The sequence below is a fragment of the Actinia tenebrosa genome, unplaced genomic scaffold, assembly GCF_029948245.1.
Source record: "Actinia tenebrosa isolate PJP-AT-01 unplaced genomic scaffold, QUT_ActTen_1.0 PGA_scaffold9__36_contigs__length_13948895, whole genome shotgun sequence".
Taxonomy (NCBI): domain Eukaryota; kingdom Metazoa; phylum Cnidaria; class Anthozoa; order Actiniaria; family Actiniidae; genus Actinia; species Actinia tenebrosa.
This window is the reverse complement of record NW_028292586.1, coordinates 8,155,952-8,176,169: the sequence shown is the minus strand read 5'-3', so window position 1 is coordinate 8,176,169 and position 20,218 is coordinate 8,155,952. Positions and strand designations below refer to the sequence as shown.

General features: G+C 40.7%; 1 protein-coding gene across 1 annotated transcript in view; it reads left to right on the top strand.

The window, feature by feature from the left end:
• The window catches only part of LOC116294539 (coiled-coil domain-containing protein 180), a 32,153-nt gene that overhangs the window by 11,057 nt on the left and 878 nt on the right, over positions 1-20,218 (top strand). The window contains exons 16-43 of the mRNA XM_031702163.2: positions 237-281; positions 661-720; positions 2,665-2,720; positions 2,807-2,936; positions 3,419-3,620; positions 4,409-4,484; positions 5,261-5,342; positions 5,790-5,883; positions 7,042-7,154; positions 7,539-7,606; positions 8,140-8,182; positions 9,673-9,776; positions 9,859-9,919; positions 10,609-10,724; positions 10,987-11,071; positions 11,500-11,598; positions 12,141-12,340; positions 13,545-13,624; positions 14,461-14,531; positions 15,151-15,182; positions 15,363-15,455; positions 15,896-15,962; positions 16,491-16,638; positions 17,460-17,620; positions 18,148-18,285; positions 18,432-18,543; positions 19,037-19,108; positions 19,804-19,896. Coding sequence (XP_031558023.1) covers positions 237-281; positions 661-720; positions 2,665-2,720; positions 2,807-2,936; positions 3,419-3,620; positions 4,409-4,484; positions 5,261-5,342; positions 5,790-5,883; positions 7,042-7,154; positions 7,539-7,606; positions 8,140-8,182; positions 9,673-9,776; positions 9,859-9,919; positions 10,609-10,724; positions 10,987-11,071; positions 11,500-11,598; positions 12,141-12,340; positions 13,545-13,624; positions 14,461-14,531; positions 15,151-15,182; positions 15,363-15,455; positions 15,896-15,962; positions 16,491-16,638; positions 17,460-17,620; positions 18,148-18,285; positions 18,432-18,543; positions 19,037-19,108; positions 19,804-19,896 — 2,701 coding nt within the window. The remainder of the gene's footprint in view (positions 1-236; positions 282-660; positions 721-2,664; positions 2,721-2,806; positions 2,937-3,418; positions 3,621-4,408; positions 4,485-5,260; positions 5,343-5,789; positions 5,884-7,041; positions 7,155-7,538; positions 7,607-8,139; positions 8,183-9,672; positions 9,777-9,858; positions 9,920-10,608; positions 10,725-10,986; positions 11,072-11,499; positions 11,599-12,140; positions 12,341-13,544; positions 13,625-14,460; positions 14,532-15,150; positions 15,183-15,362; positions 15,456-15,895; positions 15,963-16,490; positions 16,639-17,459; positions 17,621-18,147; positions 18,286-18,431; positions 18,544-19,036; positions 19,109-19,803; positions 19,897-20,218) is intronic.

Genomic DNA, 20,218 nt, shown 5'->3' with positions numbered 1-20,218 from the left:
CCTTCCCTCCCTCCCTCCCTCCCTCCTTCCTTACTTCCTTTTCTCCCCTTTGTCTTCCTCTTTCTCTCTCCCTCTCACCTTCCTTCCATCTCTCTTTCCTCCTATAGACCTCCTATAGACCTCCTATAGACCTCCTATAGACCTCCTATAGACCTCCTGTCTAATCTCTCCCTCTTCCATTTTTCCCTTCGTTTTCCTTCTAAGTTTTGCATCCATTCAACTTTATTTCGTTTCAGGAATCGCTGGAGAAAAATCGTCAAGATCACGATGCTGTTAACCAGGTAAGAACAAAGATTAGTACGATAGAGGCAATTGATAACGACCTATTACAATTCCCTAAATCTCTATTGTTTTTTTGGTTTTTTTGTTTTTTGTTTTTTTTGTTTTTTGTTTGTTTTTTTTGTTTTTTGTTTCTTGTTTTTTGTAGCAAAAAACACAGTATGCTTTATATATAAACTTGGCTTTGTAACTTAGAAGTCGTGACCAGTGTGATTTGATTTGATACATTTTGAAATTACTGGTGATTCTTGCAATCTGATTGGCTCTCAGCAGTGCAATTTAATCACAAATCGCAACATTTTGAGTTTTGAATCGTTTTTAGTTTTAAATCTTTTATAGATGCAATTAGTCAAAAATAATCAATACATTTGTGTGTATTAGGTGAAGGAAGCAAACCTTGACATCGTTATGGACAAGATGAGACAAGATTCGACCCAAACGGTGACTATCATGATGCTCATATCTTGCAATAATAAGGGGTGCAATAAAACTAAAGGTTCTCAGATGTAAAAGTGTCTTTTGGTACAGCTGCTAAACAGATGTGATATTTTTTTTGCAACTGGACATCCCCCTCATAGTTTGCTTCGTATGATGTATGCTTTGTATGTTCATTCCACGCTACATTACATTTACAATGTTCACAACACAAAAAGAGAAGGAAAGACAAACCCATCCTTCCCCCTCTGTCCTCTTATCTCACATCACACTCCTTCCCCCTCTGTCCTCTTATCTCACATCACACTCCTTCCCCCTCTGTCCTCTTGTCTCACATCACACTCCTTCCCCCTCTGTCCTCTTGTCTCACATCACACTACTTCTCCCTCTGTCCCCTTGTCTCACATCACACTCCTTCCCCCTCTGTCCCCTTGTCTCACATCACACTCCTTCCCTCTCTGTCCTCTTATCTCACATCACACTCCTTCCCCCTCTTTCCTCTTATCTCACATCACACTACTTCCCCCTCTTTCCTCTTATCTCACATCACACTCCTTCCCCCTCTTTCCTCTTATCTCACATCACACTCCTTCCCCCTCTTTATTCTTATCTCACATCACACTCCTTCCCCCTCTGTCCTCTTCTCTCACATCACACTACTTCCCCCTCTGTCCTCTTATCTCACATCACACTACTTCCCCCTCTGTCCCCTTGTCTCACATCACACTCCTTCCCCCTCTGTCCTCTTATCTCACATCACACTACTTCCCCCTCTGTCCTTTTGTCTCACATCACACTACTTCCCCCTCTGTCCTCTTGTCTCACATCACACTCCTTCCCCCTCTGTCCCCTTGTCTCACATCACACTCCTTCCCCCTCTGTCCTCTTGTCTCACATCACACTCCTTCCCCCTCTGTCCTCCTGTCTCACATCACACTCCTTCCCCCTCTTTCCTCTTATCTCACATCACACTCCTTCCCCCTCTTTCCTCTTATCTCACATCACACTCCTTCCCCCTCTTTCCTCTTATCTCACATCACACTCCTTCCCCCTCTTTCCTCTTATCTCACATCACACTCCTTCCCCCTCTTTCCTCTTTTCTCACATCACACTCCTTCCCCCTCTTTCCTCTTTTCTCACATCACACTCCTTCCCCCTCTGTCCTTTTGTCTCACATCACACTCCTTCCCCCTCTGTCCTCTTGTCTCACATCACACTACTTCCCCCCTCTGTCCTTTTGTCTCACATCACACTACTTCCCCCTCTGTCCTCTTGTCTCACATCACACTCCTTCCCCCTCTGTCCTCTTGTGTCACATCACACTCCTTCCCCCTTTGTCCTCCTGTCTCACATCACACTCCTTCCCCCTCTGTCCTCTTGTCTCACATCACACTCCTTCCCTTTCTGTCCTCTTATCTCACATCACACTCCTTCCCCCTCTTTCCTCTTATCTCACATCACACTCCTTCCCCCTCTTTCCTCTTCTCTCACATCACACTCCTTCCCCCTCTTTATTCTTATCTCACATCACACTCCTTCCCCCTCTTTCCTCTTATCTCACATCACACTCCTTCCCCCTCTGTCCTCTTGTCTCACATCACACTCCTTCCCCCTCTGTCCTCTTGTCTCACATCACACTACTTCCCCCTCTGTCCTTTTGTCTCACATCACACTCCTTCCCCCTCTGTCCTCTTGTCTCACATCACACTCCTTCCCCCTCTGTCCTCTTGTCTCACATCACACTCCTTCCCCCTTTGTCCTCCTGTCTCACATCACACTCCTTCCCCCTCTGTCCTCTTGTCTCACATCACACTCCTTCCCTTTCTGTCCTCTTGTCTCACATCAACGCCAATACACTATTCTAAAAGCTGCCAAATAAACATTATATAATCTGCATTATAATTCAAGTGGAATGCAGTAACATATTGATATGCTTTTGATATTCCTCAGGCGTTGACTGTAAGTCTCAATCAAGCAATGGCTCTTCTTAAAACTATAAAACAAATGTATGTACAAAAAATATTATCCTGTGTATAAAACAATAAAAAATCATATACCTGCAGAGATACTAAACCGTTGATCATTTCCATAGGTACCATGATTTCCACAATGCCCAAGTGGAGACTGCGTGTAGCTACCCTGCCATGGTCCAGGAGGAATTAAAGACTTATGACAGTGAGATCTGCAAGTACTTCCAGGTCAACAGAAATCCCCCTAAGGAGGTAAGATTGACAGTTTCAAGTAAGAGTTGTTTTATTTGTTTTTTTGTTTTTGTTTTTTGTTTCTTTTGTTTGTTTGTTTGTTTTTTGTTCTTTTGTTTCTTTTGTTTATGTTTTTTTATTATTTTTTTGTTTCGTGTTTCGTTTTTTTGTTTATTGTTGTTGGTTTTTTTTTGTTTGTTTGTGGTTTTTTTTTTGTTTCTGTTTTTCTATTTTTTGTTTTCGTTTTTTTTTTTGTTTGTTTTTGTTTGTTTTTTGTTCTTTTGTTTCGTTTTTTTTTTTTTTTTGTTTTTTTTTTGTTTTTTTTAATCTTCTTCTCCACTGTTGTGATAATGACAAAAAATATCATAACAAGATATAACGCGATAAAGAAATGGCTCGATCGGCTTTGCCTTAAGCAACTCTTACGCTACCATCGTAATTTCCCAACTGTCTACGTGCATCAAAACACTGAATGCTTAGTTCGTTCTTGTTTATTTTCTTAGCTTGGCAAAGGAAAGGCAGCCATTTCTCCACATCCACAACGCCAAACCAAGGTGGGTCACCAGGCACTGGAAGACATCTTGACGACCTCGAATGGAACCTCTTTTTACATTCTGAAAGAACCTGGTGAACACGGCTTACCTGATACACCTGAGAGCATTAGGAGCATGAAGACATGTATGACATTCTTGACTGAGAACTCTGGTAAGATATTAGATATATAACATGTACGACTGAGAACTCTGGTAAGATATTAGATTTATAACATATACCACAACAACAACAACAACAACAACTATAGCTATGAGCATTAGGAGCATGAAGACATGTATGACATTCTTGACTGAGAACTCTGGTAAGATATTAGATATATAACATGTACCACAACAACAACAACAACAACTATAGCTATGAGTATTAGGAGCATGAAGACATGTATGACATTCTTGACTGAGAACTCTGGTAAGATATTAGATATATAACATGTACCACAACAACAACAACAACAACAACAACTACAACTATAGCTATGAGCATTAGAAGCATTAAAGGTTGTATGATGTTCTTGACTGAGAACTCTGGTAATATACTACTTATCTAACATGTATAATACTATAATAACCACAACAACAACAATAATACCAACACCAAATCATCCCTCATTAGAGTAATTTTCGTATGACTGTGAAAAGCTCACTGCACAAACACGGTGTTGACACAGCAAGGCGTACTCCAGACAAATCACATTGCACTAAAATGTATTCTCCATCCAATCGAATACCCGGAACACGGCATAAACACGGCGCGGACACGGTCACGATAAGGTCACGGCACTCTCAGACCAATCACATTGCGCGAGAACATCAGCCAATCAAAATTCTAAAAACTCACGGTTAAGGCACTGCACGCTTACGACACTGCGCTTTTCACAGTCATGCGAAAACTGTTCTACTACCACTACCACCTTAACGTTATATTTCGTTCACTCATAGACGCAGAAGACACAGCGTCACCCTACTTAGATGCCATTTCCATTAAAGAAGAACTGTTTGTTGAATTAAGAAAGCAGTAAGTATGAGTATGGCAATACAACTGTCTACAGTCAACTCTCGTTACAGCGGACACCCTTGGGACCGTCACTTGGTGTTCGTAATAGTGAGCCTCCTCAATAGCGGGAATTAATTATGGTCATTTCTTTGTCAATATTTTTGCCGGGGGATTTTTATCCAGGGCGAGAGATGGCTGTATACCCTTAGTTTGGTTTTTACTTGAAACACAAATACGAACATAGCCAAGCGACATATGCAGATTTAGCTGTCCGCTGCTCATTGGTAACACTTTTTTTAGTATATTTCCTCATACCATTGGTATGTTAAAGTTATAGCAACCTAACCAATCTTCCTCCATCTAAAATCCCTTTATACAATTTCCATTAATTCAAGGTTTTTTCCCCAGTTTTCCTTCCTTTGCGAAACCTAACACGCTAAATTACAATAGTCCCCTTCGCAGTTCCCTGCGCCATCTTGAAAGGTAGCCGTGCCTTTGCATGATAGAAACCTTTTTTAACACCTTGGACAATAATTCACATGTCTCTATCATTGTAACCTCACCGTTCATCTCGCTTCGATGCAAAGGCACGGCTACCTTTCAAGATGGCGCAGGAAACTGTGAAGAAGACCATTCGACCCGTGAGTTAGTTGTGCCCTAACTTATATCAGCCCAGAAGTCGTTTCAGGGTTCGATAGAATTTGAAGATCTAACGCCTTCGTGTTTCAATAATAAATCTGTTGCGTTTGCGATGCTGTCTGATTAGTGTTTACCTATAAATTGTTTGTTTAACCTAGTGTAAGAATGGAGTTTCTAGAACACCTTGAGAAATGGAAAGAACAGGCGCTGGAACACTCCAACAGTGTTGTATCAGCTAAGGTAAGCTTCTTGCTCAAAGCAAAGAGATTTTCTTCGCGCAACTATGGGCTAAAGAAAAGAAAATTCAACATACGCGCGGGCATTGTTTTGCTTCTAACAGCTAGCACTACTGTATTTCAGTTTCTAAGTTTCTCTTTGTTTGTTTGTTTGGGATTTTTGTTTGTTTGTTTTTTGTTGTTGCAGTTTTTGTTTTATTTTTATTTCAAAAGGTCACTTGCATTATATCGTCATTTACTAGCACTACCAGAATCCCTTGCACACTTTCTTTTGTTCAGTTAATTAGCACCAAATGTCTTACTATTCTCATGAGGGAATACAAATTTAAATAAGAAAGAAAATTCGCGAAGCATTTTGGTAGTGGGAGCCAAATGACGCCATCATGTAAACGTCCTATTTGCGTTTGTACTTTGCGCGAACTTATGTTGTTTTCTTAACTTTTCTTACCAGATGGAAGAGCTGAATAGTGAGCTTGATCTAAGACTCCATCTACACGAACCCAGAGCAGCAAGAGCTCAACAAGATGTTCATAACGTGCGTGCAGGTAGGCGGCATATCTGGATGGAGCGAGAGGAACTCTCACCACCCACTGTGGGGAAAGGATGTTTGTTTTTGTAAACAGTGTAAACCATGATCAATTCTTCGTCCGTAGTTTCTCACTGATGGTTTTTTGAAATTTTTAATGATGTCAAAGGAGATTATAATAAGGGTTCGCACTTTTCCTGGAATTCATTCATTCCTGGAATTTGGAAAATTTCTTTCAGGGCTCTTGAAAACTCCTCAAAATTTTATTTTTGAAACCAACTCCTGGAAAAGTCCTTGAAATTTCTATTAGTATCGTAGGCTAAATATTAGACAAATGAAAATAAAAGAAGTGTAGAAGTGTTTTCTCTACCAACACTTTGTATGTCACTTGTTCTAAAGGAAAACTGTGTCACTTTTTCTGACATGAAATTTTAAAGTTAACGGTCCTTGGATTTTCCTATTTATTCCCCGGAAAACGCCTGGAAATTTTGTAATCTCTGGCACGAACCCTGATAATAACATTTTCTAAAAGTACTTATTGCCTAATGGCATTTTCCTAATGTCCACAATGATAGTAAATAATCATCATAATGTCTATGATAACACTTAGGGACGGACCATTAGATAGTTGATAGGGAGTTGCGTAAATCCCAAAAAAAATATCATGCCACCTCTTCTGCTAGAAGAAAAATATCCAACTGTACGCAAAAAAAATAACGTGCGAGGGTTGAGCCAAAAAAATAAATATCATGCTACCAAAATTCCTGCAACACACCCCCCCCCCCCCCCCCCCCACACACACACACACACACATCAATTATCGAATGGTCCATTCTTTAACATGATGAGCCACTGACCATCAATAACCTTGTATACATGATAGCGTATGACTTCCTTAACATGATGAGCCACTGACCATCAATAACCTTGTACATGATAGCGCATGACTTCATTGTTCATCAAGGGCATGTCTGTCAATGGTTGATCATGATTATCACGATGGATGTTCTTATGATGAACTTGTTGTAATCAGTGATGATTTAAGAAATGAATCCAGTAGTGAAGGATTTTTACTTTAATCATAAAGAAGAGGAAAAGCAGTAGGTGTAGTAGGAAGAGGAAGATTGCCAAGGTAGCCCATATCATTTGTTAACAAGCTGTTTGTTCTGATTCACAGCTGAGTTAATTCTACACAGAGACAGAGTTGACCAACATTGTAAAGGCGTTGTCACCACATTAAATGAGTTTAAAACTCGATTCCACGAGATGGTTGAAGAACACGATAAAGAGGTATGTAACTCACTAGTGTGAAAAATTTACGTCTTGACTGTTTTATTGACGACTCTTAAAACTCCATCGTATGCGGGCTTGGCGTCACTTGTGAGGTCGGTATACAAAAGCTGAAATTAGAAAATGATAAAACAAGCAACTTCTGGATTCGAGGCTAAGCCGGCACAAGGGCGGATCCAGCCAAAATTTTAAGGTAGAGGGGGGGGGGCCAACTTAGTTTCTTCCGCCAACACAACGGAAAACAATAAAGAAAAGCATCTAATTCTTTAGTCGTATACATGATAGTTTTGTTTTGTTTTCCCCCCCGGATCTGCCCTTGTACACTGGAGCCTTTTTTTCTTCAAATCATTTCAGTACTGACAATGTATATTGTTTTGTTTGTAGACGGAATACTTCAAACGCTCTGTTCAGGAACTGGAGGCAACATTCGTATCAGCCACTAAAACCCACGAGTGAGTCACCATATTATATGTATATTATAAATACCTGTTATAAATCTCGAGTTCTGATTGGTTGGGAGCGCGTGCATTATGAGAGTGCGCAGCACGCGCGCGCACTACCTGTTTCGATTCGTATAACCAAAATAACGGCTATAGAGGCTCTGAACCATCACGTGATGGCAGCCATGACAGGAGGCAGGAACAATGGAATCTGATCTAATCTGATTTACATGAGAAAGAATACAGTTTCCCAGGGGAGAACGACTCTATTGTTATGCCTCCTGTCATGGCTGCCATCACGTGATGGTGCAAAGCCTCTATTCTAATTTGTATTATATAATTCTTAATGTGTGTTCAATTCTCTTCCGTGCCTTCAGTAGTTTTCCTGTATTTAGCGCGGTTGCAATATGGTTGTTCCGTTTGTTGCTTGTGCGATCAGAAAGGCACTAACTATGGTGCTAATTTGCGCGCACGCAAAAATTACTTCTCTGTTTCCTGTGATCATAACTTATTTTTTTCTGATCTTTTATTTTATTTTTCTAAAGACTTCTTGCTATTCAGGACCAAGTGACGAATCGTGTAGAACAGGTACTCGTCTGAATTACACCATTTATTTTATTGTTTATGAATAAAAGAAACTTATTCGTTCCGACATTCGCGTGTAATCTGAAGGCAGTTCATAGTTAAAAGTTATCACCCTTCTAACAATATTCACAGTAATGATGAAAAGGTAAATTATACACCGTGAAAAGATGAAAAAACTTACTGACGTTTCGGACGCTAGTCCTTCGTCGGAGTAAAAGAGAAAGAGGTGGTAGAAAGGAGTGTATATATGATAGAATAAGACAAAAGAAACCAATGAGAACAAGGTAGGCAAGGAAACAAAAACAAACAATCAAAAGACAAAAGAAAAGTTTAGTGGAAAGTCATTAATCCCGTTGGGACTAAGAGTGCCCAATAGGTGAATAAGCCGCATTTCTTTGGTCTTGCGACAATCATACGTCACCGCATTAGCATATGGCATGGAAAAATCTTCAAAACTTCAAGAAGCTGCACTCAAACTATGAATTTTTTTCAGGTTATTCGACATCTTACCCCATGTAGAATCAATACTGTAAATATGGTCAGACGGGTGATAGGCACTTTAAGAATCGTTTCCAGTGCGCATGCGATTTTATCCCGAATTTCTCACCTTATTTTGTCTAAACCTTCTCTTGTCCTTAATTAAACAAAAGAACTGCACTGAAAACGATTCTTAAACTATAAACTGGCTTATTGGGTATAAAGTCTTGATTTGGGCTACCTGTGTGTTTGTTAAGTGCGTCAGAAAGAGGGTCGAACACCACACCCCAAATCTACCCCATGCATACTTGACTACGATAGTAAATATCACCTCTTCGCTCTTTTTGGGGTATCGAGGGTAATGCAGTAGTAGTGCACTCCTTTCTCTCCTTTCGGAGGTCTGGGGTTTGATTCCTGGACTCGGCATCACGTGTGAGAAGGTTTTTTTGGGTCTTTCCTTTGATTCGATTGTTTTTTACAGCTTTTCCTCCACCAGAAAACTCAACACGCCAAATTCCAATTTGATCTGTGAGTTAGCTGTGCCCTGACTTAGATCAGCCCAGAGGTTGTTTCAGGGTTTGATCTGTGAGTTAGCCGTGCCCTGACTTTGATCAGCCCAGAGGTTGTTTCAGGGTTTGATCTATGAGTTAGCTGTGCCCTGACTTAGATCAGCCCAGAGGTTGTTCCAGGGTTCGATCTGTGAGTTAGCCGTGCCCTGACTTTGATCAGCCCAGTGATTGTTCCAGGGTTCGATCTGTGAGTTAGCTGTGCCCTGACTTTGATCAGCCCAGAGGTTGTTCCAGGGTTTGACCTGTGAGTTAGCTGTGCCCTGACTTTGATCAGCCCAGAGGTCGTTTCAGGGTTCGATCTGTGGGTTAGCCGTGCCCTGACTTTGATCAGCCCAGAGGTTGTTCCAGGGTTTGACCTGTGAGTTAGCTGTGCCCTGACTTTGATTAGCCCAGTGGTTGCCACTCTAGATTCGATAAACTTGATGTTTGTTTGCTATTTTATTTCAGTACATGGATATCATACGGAGTTCTATTCGAAGTTTTCGCCATGATCTTGATGGGATACTCAGTACTTTGAGGAATTCTAACGCGAGATTCCGTAAAACATTCAAGTAAGTATTAAGCCATAACACTTCTGACTACTGTTTTGCATCCATTCACTCATCCATTCAATATTTTGTTTTTCCACTTTAGGGTGTTTTCTGATGGCGGTAACTTTTCGACAGATGAAATCGATGAATATCGAAAAAGATTGGTGAGTAATAATGCAAATGAACTCACTGAACAACGGCGGACTAAAATCTTATGAAGCAAATAGATTCTAGTCCTCCCCACCCCCATCCCCCCAAAGCTTTAAAATGTGTTCCGCAGTCCCTGTATAGAGACTTTGCACCATCACGTGATGGCAGCCATGACTGGAGTCACAACAATAAGGTCGCTCTCCCTTGGGAAAATAAATCTTTTCTTACATAAAGCAGATAAGATTCAATCGTTCCAGGCTCCTGTCAGTGGCTAGCATCACGTGATGGAACAAAGCCTCTGTTGTATAGAAACCCTCACACACATGCGCATTGCAGTCCCAATCTCCAGGCTCCTGTCAGTGGCTAGCATCACGTGATGGAACAAAGCCTCTGTTGTATACAAATCCTTTACACACATGCGCATTGTAGTTCGCTTGCACTCTTAGGGGAGCCTCCTAACCCCGTTCCCCACCCCTACTCTGTGAAGCCATACATAGTCAAGGCGCTGTACCCTCTCCTTTGGACCCAAAAACAAAAGCGGAGCGGCAAAGGAGAGGGTACAGCGTCTGGACTAAGCCATACAGGACCAAATTCACTGCACCAATCAAAGATGCATCTTCATTATTTGCAATCTTTTTGAGGATTCTTTTTAGTTTAAGCCTTGGTTATTTATGTTATTAACTCAGACGCTGGTATTTGACAGGAGAAGATGGCTAGCAGGATAGACTCATCTGAAGGTTCATTTATGGGTGAACTAGAAGGAATGGAGACCAAACGACTGGAAGCTGCTACTGATTATGCTGGAAAACTAGAAGACAGGTTAGTTGTTTTAGAGTGTTCGTTTGCCCCATCCTTCACTTGCTTCCCTGCAACCGGAGATGTATGTCTCCTTTGTGTTCGGTGAGAGAAAACAAATAGAACTCTGGAAACTTTCGTGGATTTCTTTGATCCACCGCTTACCACAATTGTGTCGAAAAACAAACACAGCTTTGACGGGAAATATTTGTGCAAAAGTGAGGAATTGTTGCATTTGCGCCTTCATACATGACAATGAATATCCTTAACCTCGTTTCCTTATCAGATTCAAACATCACTTGTTCGACCTGACGTACATCGAGAAAATCACCCGATGGTTGACAAACATTCAAGTCAAAGTTAAAAGCGAGGTAAGTCAATGGCCACTATTCTATATCATCCAAATATGGAAAAATCATACTTTTTACTTTAGGGAAGGCGGGGGGGGGGGGGGGGGGGGGTGTCACGTGAGACGCAAGTTCTTTTTCCCCACCACGCCATCCTTTTTCTCTCTGTTTGTGCTATTTATCTCATCTCTTTTATGTTGTAAATGTTGTATTTTTGTGGCGATTTAAGATATCTAACGTGGGCTATTAATATCCATTATCTTGCGAAGTTAAAACATTTGAATAAGAAAAAAGAGTTTGAAGTGAATTCTTATATTAGTGGTACATCAAGACGTACTAAGGGCACGGGAAAATATAACGAGATCATGAACGGATGAGGCGGCCTTACCAGGAATCAAGAATGAGTTTTTGCATACCTAGATTAGCGATTAAGAACCCTCTTTCTTTCCCAGGTGGCATTCAGTAACTCTCAGGCCAAGAAGTTAGCAGTCTTCATGGCTACATTTGACAGACATATTGATGCTGTTGAAAAACCAAATCTCGATAAAGAGGTAAGTATCACCTTCCCAACAGTTGTACTAAAACATGGCTGCCAACAAACTAAGACTACCAACATTCTAGGATGATTCGTAACAACCCACTTCTTTGGCAGATTAAAATTTTAACAAAATTAGGTTGTGCTTTACCGTTTAGTGACCTTTGAATAAAGACTGCCACACTAAGTGCAAGTTTGACTAAAAATCGTGCTTACCCTTCCAATTCTGGTAATATAAGCCACTGGCAAAGACTCTGCACTAGGGGCAAATTCAGAGAAAGTTCACTGAGAGCGCTTGCAGCCTAACCAACTCTCCCCCACCCCCACCCCCAACGTGCAGTCCTGCCCAGGAATGACTCTAAAGGACTAAAAACCAAATGTCCAAGAAATAAAGAATTGAACATCTTTTGAGTGGAACATGCCTATGAACACGCACAACTTGTGCTTTCTGCACCTTCTTGCAATATTTGTATGAGTCAAACCTCAACAAGTTCCGCCCAGATGAGAAATACTCGATTATCGTATTACTAAATACTAGAGTTTTCTTCATCTCCACAGCAAGTTACTGCTCGTGAAGTACAAGCAAGTTTAATCCCGATCTTACAAGCCTTTCACGAGCGCTGTGTCTATCTAAACGCTTTACTCAACGATGCAACACCAAGCTTGAACGTCCTCAGATCGGGGATTAAAGTGGGGTTTAGCGATGAGAAGAACGCAGATCAGAAGGACAAGCAAAGCGCTGTTAAACCTGAACTGAAGTAAGATTCCTTTTCTGACGATCTTTTAGTAAAAATAAAGAATATTATGAAGAAACTAAGAGACTCAGACAAACACAAAGCACTTAAATCATTTGCTACGCAAGTCTTGAAAGAACAACCTGTGTCAACGTGCGCGAATGAACTACTTTGAAGATACACCGGCCAACTTGGATCGCAAGGCATTATGGGGCGTCCAGTAGACAAAACAAAACAAAGATGGCGTAATGTATATAGAGTTTTATTTGTTTGTCTTTCTATTATGAGTAAAGATGATCGATATGCTGTTTTTGGCTTTAATAATAACAGGCAATATAAAGAAAATACATTTATCAAGCCTCACATTAGCTCTATATTGCCCCCTGGACGCTTTGAATGCCTTGCAATCCAAGATGGCCTCCGTATCGTCGAAGTAGTCTATTTGAATTGCTATACGTTTTCCTGTCTTCTTGCCTCAGGATATCATGCCCAAATCTTTTCCTTCACTGTTTTAAGGCTTCTACTTCAAACTGTTTTCTCATTCTCATTATTTAACTATCCTTTTCTTCTTTCTTTATTCCTATTGTTTTTCTCATAGTGCTATTCTCGAGGAGGAAGAGGATGACCTCGACGTGAACTCCTCCCATTCTAGTGACGATCTTTCTTCTTGTCTTGCCTTGTCTGGTACTCAAATCTCTCAGACTACCAACCAGGCGCCTGTTCTTGCTTGGCGTCGTTCCTACCATAGATATCTTCCTTCTCCTTCTTCATATCTTTCCGGGGTTGAACCGTTACATCTACCTGAAAATGAGTTTGTGAGCTTAGACTCTAAGTCTCAAGAACCAAAGTATGACAATTTCAGCTCAGATGTGTCTATTCTGTGTGTTCTCTGCTCTATCTCACTCGTACGTCTTTCTCATTTGCTCCCATTTGAGTCATCTCTTCTCGTCTCGTCTCCGACCCAACCGAAATCTTTTTTTGAGACGTATCTCTTTTTTTTCTTTTACTAAGATTTGATCTTTCCTTTTACTATCTAAGATTTGATCTTTTAAGCCATCTTCCACTTCTCTTTCTTTCACTTGTTCTTGAGCAATCTTATCATTGTATGTGCTCACAGAATTTTACTGTATACACGTCTTTTGTACATACGTTTACGACTATTTATCAATCATATTATTTATTATTTTATTTCTGATTTGTTTTTGAAAATACTTCACTTATATTTAAGATCAAGAAAGAGCAAAAAGAAACAGAAATCTGTGCAAGAGATTGACGTCATCGAGGAGGAGAACAAACCCAAGACAAGCCGTAAGTACTGAATCTTGCTGCTCACATTAATTCACTTCTTTGCGCATGTCTGTTAGCATGTTAAATTTTTCAAATGCATCCCACATGGACCATCGCGACCGTTAGAGCGTAGTCACTAGAGAAATGTGACATTCGAGGCTGGTCACAGCAAGGAGTTAATCTTACACGGTTTAGGGGCCGACTAACCTCTCCCTTAGGCTTCGGCCGAGCTCCCTGATCAGTCATTATGGATAGCGGTGTCGGGGCCGAAATCTCCGGCGTAGCCGTAAATGCTTCGCGCTGCCATACTGCGCTTCGGCACTCGATGTCTGGAGGTATGGTCCTAAATTAAGAATTCAATCATCAAAAAGTGAGATCATAGAAAGTCGGCTACAGTAAAAATATCCGCCTAATAAAAAGTTCAATTTTCTTCCATCGTTTTGGTGGCATAAGAAAGAATAGTGAATATTGACGCCATTTGAGTGATTCATGTAATAAAATCAGGCAGTTTCCTTTCAAATTTCTCTGATTCAGTTGCTGTATTTATGTTATCAGTGCTCTTGCCTTACCTGATCTAGTCTGCTTTTCTTTGGGTCTCTACGACTTTAACTTTAGGCCAATCTATTTGCCACTGGTTTTAATTATCAAAGAGGGTTCCCAATTGAAACGAAGAAATTGGCAATGTATACTAAGGACTGTGTGAGGGTTGCTTCAATGACTCCGCCTGTGTGGGCTCATAAAGTACACAACGAAACCTCGCAACTCAATCTGGAATTCGATACTTAGGGTCTGGAATACAGCTCTCAGAATTCATAAGCCACCATTGATTGAGATATCTGTGCGCATTTTTTCCACAGCTCTATCTATGACATCTTCTAAAAGCCTAGATGATGAAGACAGACCCAAAACTGTTCCTTCAGATTTGAAGGTTGGTTATCAGTATCTTTCTTTTCTTAGTATCCTGCATTTTGTCCATTTGCCGAATAAGACACGTTGACGATACAGCGGCCATTTTGGATCGCTAAGCATCATGGGGCATCAAGGGGGGGGGGGGGGGGGGGGGGCAAATATAGAGCTAATATGAGGCTCGATTATTTATTTTATTCTTTTATAACGCCTGTCATTATCACAGCTAAAGACGGCACATCGATCATTTTTACTCAGTAAGAAAGACAAACACAAGGATATATTTTCCTCCATCTTTAATGTGCCCACTGAACATCTCATAATGCCTTACGATCCTAGATGGTCACTGTACATGTATCGTCAAAATAATCCATTGTGTGGTCGTCCATTGTAAATATCTTGCTGACCTCTCAGACGAGATCTGGGGTACCTGTGAATTCCTTTCCTCATTGATCAGTTGCATGTATACATTTTGAAAGGATGGATTTGTCGAGGGTAGTGTAGAGTTACTATCTTTTCCAATGTGGTATTCTGGATATGTGCCAGACACACAGGAAGACAGAAGTCGGCTATCCACGGACCGATATAACTCGTGTGATTCATCACTCAATATTAACTTTCTTTGCTTGTTGCTTTTAAAGAGAACAGACATCGAAAAGGTCAAGAGTGCCGGGTAAGTCACGTGTTCTGTGCGCGCATCCGTACTGATCGAGGACTATCACCAGAGCACCTGTGTTGTGATCTCGAACAATCTTACCTCCTGACTCCGGAATGTGCGCTGACTGTCATGTTAGATAAGCGAGGTCGTTTTAGGATTGGATAATGTTGATGGTTGTGTGTATCCCTTTACTAGCCGTACAAGGAAGACCAGTGGAAACAAGAAAGATCAAGGACCTAAATATGATAAAAAGTATTTGATTTTCGGAGAAGTTCCTGACGATGGAGAGTAAGTTGACTATATTTATATTTAACAAATAATATGCAGGATGCTATCTAGCGAGTCTAACGAGAGTCGAAAGCCATTAGACAACTTTATCATCAGGTTTATCGCTAATCGCTAGGAAATACGCCCTGAAACACGTCCAGAAACACGCCCGCAAACAACGAAAAACACTAAGCATCAATAAGATCTCCCTAGATGAGCCGTTATGGCTCTTGGAGCTAACGATGAGAAAAGATATGGTTAAATAAAAAAAAGCATCAACAAAATGCATTATGGCGGCTCTTTCAGCAACAACTTTGTCTGAAAAAACGCCTGACGTCGAATTGCAGTTTGAGGTTTGCGGTACCTAAAAAGAACATAGTGCTAAAGGTCTCTATCCTAACCTGAACCCCATTAGTCAGTGCAAACCTAATAGTGTTGTTGTTGTTGTTGCATTTCTGAAGACATTTCCTGGCTAAAATCAACAACATCTTGAGGGAGGGACTCGAAGGTCTGCTGGCCACTGCAGAGGTAAGTACATGAACCTTCCCTGCTTTCTTTCGCCGCACTTCTGAAATTTACCTTTTCTTCGAGGTTGGATATTTAAAAATGGGTGGCCTGTGTAATATTATGCCTGACAGAGTGTGAGAACTAAGCTCTTGATAATCGTTTTCGGACGTTGTGACTCAAGTTTTATGCCTTGTCAGACATCTCAGACAATTTTTTTCCAATATCGGAGGGATGTAAAAGAACCACTGAAGACGTAAAGAAACCCTGGCAGTGACCACCCTCAGTGTCTACATCTCGTACTAACCATCTCTCATGCTTTTAAATTGCATTCAAAAAAGCAATCTGAAATTCGCAACTCAATGTAAATAGCCTTGGTTATATCAATATAGAAAGGGCGCTATATAAATGATCATCAAGCGTCACGATTGGGAATCCTGTTAGTGGCATGCCTCGAAAGAGAGTGAGGAGAGTAATGAGAGTGAGATGCTTGCTATTACCACAGGGAACCCAGTGAGTATATCTAATTTGTTTTATTTCTTCTCCATTTAGATGTACTACAGACAGAAGGGTTTACAAAGGTTACCCACACGTCCTAAAGCCATTCAAGAGAATTTTGACGCCTGCGCCGAAATCCTTGTCCAGCGGTTGTTGTCGTACAAGACTCAAGCAGAGGATTACCATAATTCCTGTATTCAAGGTATAGACCATGATTTGACGTTATCTGTGCTGTTATAAGAAAACAGACGCACAGGTTTGCACTCTGTTTATGTGAAAAACTTCTAGGCTAGATATGGAATATATTACACGATTTGATGTCATCTGTACTGTTATAAGAAAACAGACGCACAGGTTTGCACTCTGTTTATGTGAAAAATGTCTAGGCTAGATATGGAATATATTACACGATTTGATGTCATCTGTGCTGTTATAAGAAAACAGACGCACAGGTTTGCACTCTGTTTATGTGAAAAATGTCTAGGCTAGATATGGAATATATTACACGATTTGATGTCATCTGTGCTGTTATAAGAAAACAGACGCACAGGTTTGCACTCTGTTTATGTGAAAAATGTCTAGGCTAGATATGGAATATATTACACGATTTGATGTCATCTGTGCTGTTATAAGAAAACAGACGCACAGGTTTGCACTCTGTTAATGTGAAAAATGTCTAGGCTAGATATGGAATATATTACACGATTTGATGTCATCTGTGCTGTTATAAGAAAACAGACGCACAGGTTTGCACTCTGTTAATGTGAAAAATGTCTAGGCTAGATATGGAATATATTACACGATTTGATGTCATCTGTTCTTCTATGATAAAACAGATGCATAGATTGCGCAGAGTTATGGGAACATATCATGTTTTGACGTCATCTGTGCTGAAAACAGATGCACAGGTACCTGAGCACGGAGAGGAGGGAAGTAAACTTAATATTGAAGAAAAGAAGAGCTTCAACGAACGACATTGTGTTATGTGCTTTAATTGACTGGGTTTGTTATTTCATATTTAAGAACTTCGAAGCCAACTGCAGAAGTTTTCTACTCTGATTGTGCGTGTTCCTCCACTTGCAATCAACGTTGTCTTGGAAGAACAGATGAAAGAACTGGAGAACAAAAGAGAACAGAAGCGAAAAGAATATCAGCAACACAGAACTGAACTAGATCAAAGAAAAGTATGTCAACACACTTGACAGAGGACACTTCTCTTTTCTTCTGCTTCATTTCCCATTCATTCCCATTCAGTATAGTATAGAGCTATAAGTGTGACGTTATTCGAACGAAAAACGACTTCCGGGTCCAAATTAATACTTACTTTTACATATATTTTTCTGTGTTTTTTACTTCATAGCAGGATTTTCTGTTCATATATTTATTTGGTGAAGGTAGAGAATAAATCCTGGGAAAACGTTGTGGAAAGATTTTAGAGATCTTTTGTGTGCCTTGCACCCGGAAATACGTTACAACTTAAAAGCTCTGTTGACTGCAACACTTATTATTCTTTTGTTTTGTTTTTTGTTTTTGTTTTTGTTTTTTTCATTCAATAATTTTCTTACGTCTTTCTCAAGTAAAATTTATTTCATAACCCCTCCTTTTCCTATCACCACCAGCACCACTACCAACACCAATTACAAACATTTATTTTTTCAACTTCCATGTTAATTCATTCCTCTTATAGTTTGTTTGCTTTTCTATTACTTAGCAACAATATCAGTCCCAGCTGCGACCAAGCCTTGGCCATCCTCATAACCGTAACGAAATGGACTCGTTGTGTCAGCAAGAAATACAGCGAACCACGGAAGCAAATAATGCTATCCGAGATCATGCTGATACTTTAATGGTAATATAAATATATATATGTGCTTGCTTGCTTGCTGGCACGCACGCACGCACGCACGGGTTCATGGGTTCATGGGTTTGGTTGATATCAGTACAGCATGTCTTTCAAATGGTTTTCATCATCTTTAATGTGTCGAAATGTTTCAGAAAATGGAAGTACAGTTTGGCGCGTCGTTTGTCGAGAAGCTGGCACACATTTGTGAGACGATGTTACTACAGTTTGATGCTGTCCTTACTATAGATGACGTGTTAGTTGGAGGTAAAACCACGCAGTTTGTAAAAAATTACACTTCGTTTTGAGAGCTCAGTGTACTATAGAGAGGACTCTAGCATACTTTTAGCATACAGAAGACTACTCGGATCAAGGGAAAGATCAAACCGTTACATCACTAACCATCTCAAATAACTTGGATCCCCTCCCTCCTCCCTCCTCCCTCCTCCCTCCTCCCTCCTCCCTCCTCACTCCTTCCTCTTCCTCTCTCCTCCCTTCTCCCTCCTCTCCCTTCACCCTCCTCCCTCCTTCCTCTTCCTCTCTCCTCTCTCCTCCCTTCTCCCTTCTCCCTTCTCCCTTCTCCCTTCTCCCTTCTCCCTTCTCCCTTCTCCCTTCTCCCTTCTCCCTTCTCCCTTCTCCCTCCTTCCTCTTCCTCTCTCCTCCCGCCCCCTCCCTCTTACCAGCGAAAGGGGTGGAGACGCCCCCGAACAATGTTAATAAGGCTGAAAAAACACAATTTTGTTGTTGTTTTATATTCCAGTCGTGGAGCCGAAGCCCAAAACCACTAAACAACTTTTAAGAGACAAAATAGCAGGAGGCGAAGAGAATAAAGGTATATATATATTATATTAGTTCTCTTCTAGTTAAATAGAGCAAGTTTCTTCCGTGCTTTCGTTCAGTGAAAAAGCACGCACGCAGTGATGAAGCACTCAGTGCTTTTGGTCGTTCTTGTCTGCTGTGATTACTGAACAGAACAGGGGACATGCATGAATAAGGCTGTTGTGTTAGTTTGACGGTTTAGTATCTAAGGTTTTTTTTTTTTTTTTTTTTTTTTTTTTGCTTTTTGCTTTTTGCTTTTTGAGGAGCCGGTATCCACTTGCCGGATGTTTTCTTCTATTCTTTCTTTTAAGCACCGCAAACGTAAGAAAGCACCCAAAAATAAAGGAAAAAAACCTACTAATCAGATTAAAGAGTCGACTGCGCGCGCACATGACAAGAATACCGCTGCGTTCTCTGATGCCCTGTCCCCAAGTATTCAGATATTTTTGAGAACGGTTTTTTTATCTTTGCGGAATGGCCCTCTGTACACACGTATCGGGTAAATACGCCACATTAAAACGCAACTTTTGCAAAACAGATTCGTATGCACGGGCGAAAACGATTCAAAAACGCTACGCGTGGACGACAGGGAGAACGGTTGTGAATCAAGCTGACCGCGCGTAGCGAGTTGACCCTGCATAAAAATCAAATGCTAATATCTGCATGCGCTATTATATTATGTAAATTAAAAGTAATGATTTATTGCAGATAAACTGGAGCCGTTTCCTTCAGGCAGTGCCACGTGGGATGGTCTTCCAACCAATGAATTCGACATTGAGCAACGCATGGAGAAGATAACAAATATCCTTTACATTACATAAATATACAGTACTTAACTTAGAGAGAGCAGCTAAGGTGCGTCGTTCACTGCTTAGCATATCATCATGATGCTCAGAACAGCGTTTATAGTGACGGCACGGCACGCCAATACCTTACGATTTTTAAAGTGATGAAATGTGCTCGTTGTGAAGAACAGCATAGAACTCTCATATGGACTCTTCCTGATCAATAATTTGGTTATGGGAATGTTTTGAAGAAACATATTGGGTATTGAAAACCTAGTAACAAAATGACGGATTTTTGAATTCCCCTCCCCCCTCCCCCCGTGGAAAATCCTGGCCAG